This window comes from Triticum aestivum, unplaced genomic scaffold (genome assembly GCF_018294505.1).
Source record: "Triticum aestivum cultivar Chinese Spring unplaced genomic scaffold, IWGSC CS RefSeq v2.1 scaffold258040, whole genome shotgun sequence".
Taxonomy (NCBI): Eukaryota; Viridiplantae; Streptophyta; class Magnoliopsida; order Poales; family Poaceae; genus Triticum; species Triticum aestivum.
The window spans coordinates 1-1,762 of NW_025258501.1; the positions used below are offsets into that span (position 1 = coordinate 1).

Sequence of the window (1,762 nt, forward strand, 5' to 3'; positions counted from 1 at the left end):
AAATGACAGGTTGTCAGGTAGAGCAAGTGGCTGGTTTGATGCAAAGTTAGCAGATGGGTAGATGAAAGCATTTGGGTTGGAAAGGTTGTTGACTGATGGCATGACAGAAGGTTCCGATGCCACGCTTAGCTTTGGTGCTTTAGGAGCACCAGGGCGAGCACGACGCTTCTGTGGAACTATTGGTTCCTTTGGAAAGTTAACCTTGGCCTTGTTGCCACGGATCCTGCGTGCTTCAACATCGTAAGCTCTTGCAGCTTCTTCAGCACTGTTGAAAGTACCAAGCCAGACACGTGCACCCTTGCTTGGATCTCTGATTTCAGCAGCCCACTTACCCCAGGGGCGCTGACGAATACCCCTAAATTGACTCTTTCTCTTCCTTTTTGCTGAAGGACCATCAAAACCTGCAGTAGTCATGGTGCTTAAGTCATCTGAAGATCAACGTCAATGCTAAGAGGGATCAACACACAAAAAATTCTTCCACAAAAATTAAATAATTTCATCACGGGCATGAGTTTATATGTAAAAATATGATGATGGTAATGAATAATGAACCATGATGGGTCAAGTTTAGGTGAAAGCATTAGTCAACCACAAAACAAATGAAATAAAATAAAATGAAATCACAAATTAATAAATAAGAAAGTATAGGGTCCTGATAAACAAGACCTCATGTTAGACCTCTGACATCATTCTACAATTGCATTATAGACGAAACCAAGTACAATCCTCACAGATAACTACAACCACCTAACAAGGAAACAATTTAAGAGGACAAGGCCTCTAAGCAAAATAGAGAAATTTGGGCCTTTTCGCGGATTTACTACCCCTTTTGACTAAATGGTAAGCTTATGGATCACCATCAAAGGTCTAGAAAATTACAAGTCATAAGATCAACAACTTAATAACCAAAATCGCTTCTCTGAAAGAAAGGGACAGTGTCAAAAACAGCCTACCAACTGACCACAACAGACAAATGAAAAAAGCCTAACCCTTCACCGAAATAAACTTTTTGATAGCACATCCAATCCAAAATCGCTACACAAACAGAAGTAACACCGCCCAAACATAGCCTTCCAACAGCAACCCCTACACAATTTCTCTTCCTACCAAATCAAATGATCAAACCTTTTCCGAACCAATCACACAATCTCCTGGTACAACAACCAATCACTAAAAGGTAATGATACGTAGATTAAAAACTAGTCCAAGCGACCCAGGTCTGATACCTTGGGAGAGGGAACTCTTGGCGGCGGCAAAGGAATTGATCTCGACGACCTCGTTGTCGTCATCCTTCTCATCCACCCTAGTGCGCCCGAGCTCCACGTCGGAGTCCCCGAAGTTGACCTCGAACACTTCGAGTTCGGCCTCGAAATCCTCCTCGTTGTCGTCCACGTCGGGTCCCATGCACCCACCAAGCCCTGTGAAGCATCGGCCCCCGTTGCTGCCATGCCGGGGCTTCTTCTTCTTGGGACATAGAGCCGCCTTCGTCACTTTCCACGTCACCGTGGGAACCTTGACGTCCGCGAGGGACGCTCCACCACACATGATGGCCGCTGGTACCTCGCCGAAGTCGTCGTCAGGGGGGGGGGAGGGGTCGCCGGAATTGGTAAATTGGTAACTTTTTTATTGAAGCAGAGTAGAAGTTGTGGGTTGGCAAGTGGGTGTGAGACGAGTCCCTATATACACGATGGCCATGTGAAGGCAAGAGGGGGCTTGCGGTGGGTCCCACGCACCAGCGAGGGACCGCGCGGCCGGTGGAAGG

The 1,762-nt window shown here is 46.6% G+C and overlaps 1 protein-coding gene across 1 annotated transcript; it reads right to left on the minus strand.

Moving 5' to 3' along the window:
* Positions 1 to 3: 3 nt before the first annotated feature.
* On the minus strand, positions 4 to 1,545 carry LOC123177679 (ethylene-responsive transcription factor 1-like; the record flags this gene model as incomplete). The annotated part of the gene is made up of 3 exons (XM_044591288.1): positions 1,227 to 1,545; positions 1,126 to 1,170; positions 4 to 428 (listed from the first exon to the last, which is right to left on the minus strand). Coding segments are annotated over exons 1-3 (789 nt in total), but the record flags the coding sequence as incomplete, so codon positions are not given.
* Between the last annotated feature and the right edge of the window lie 217 nt (positions 1,546 to 1,762).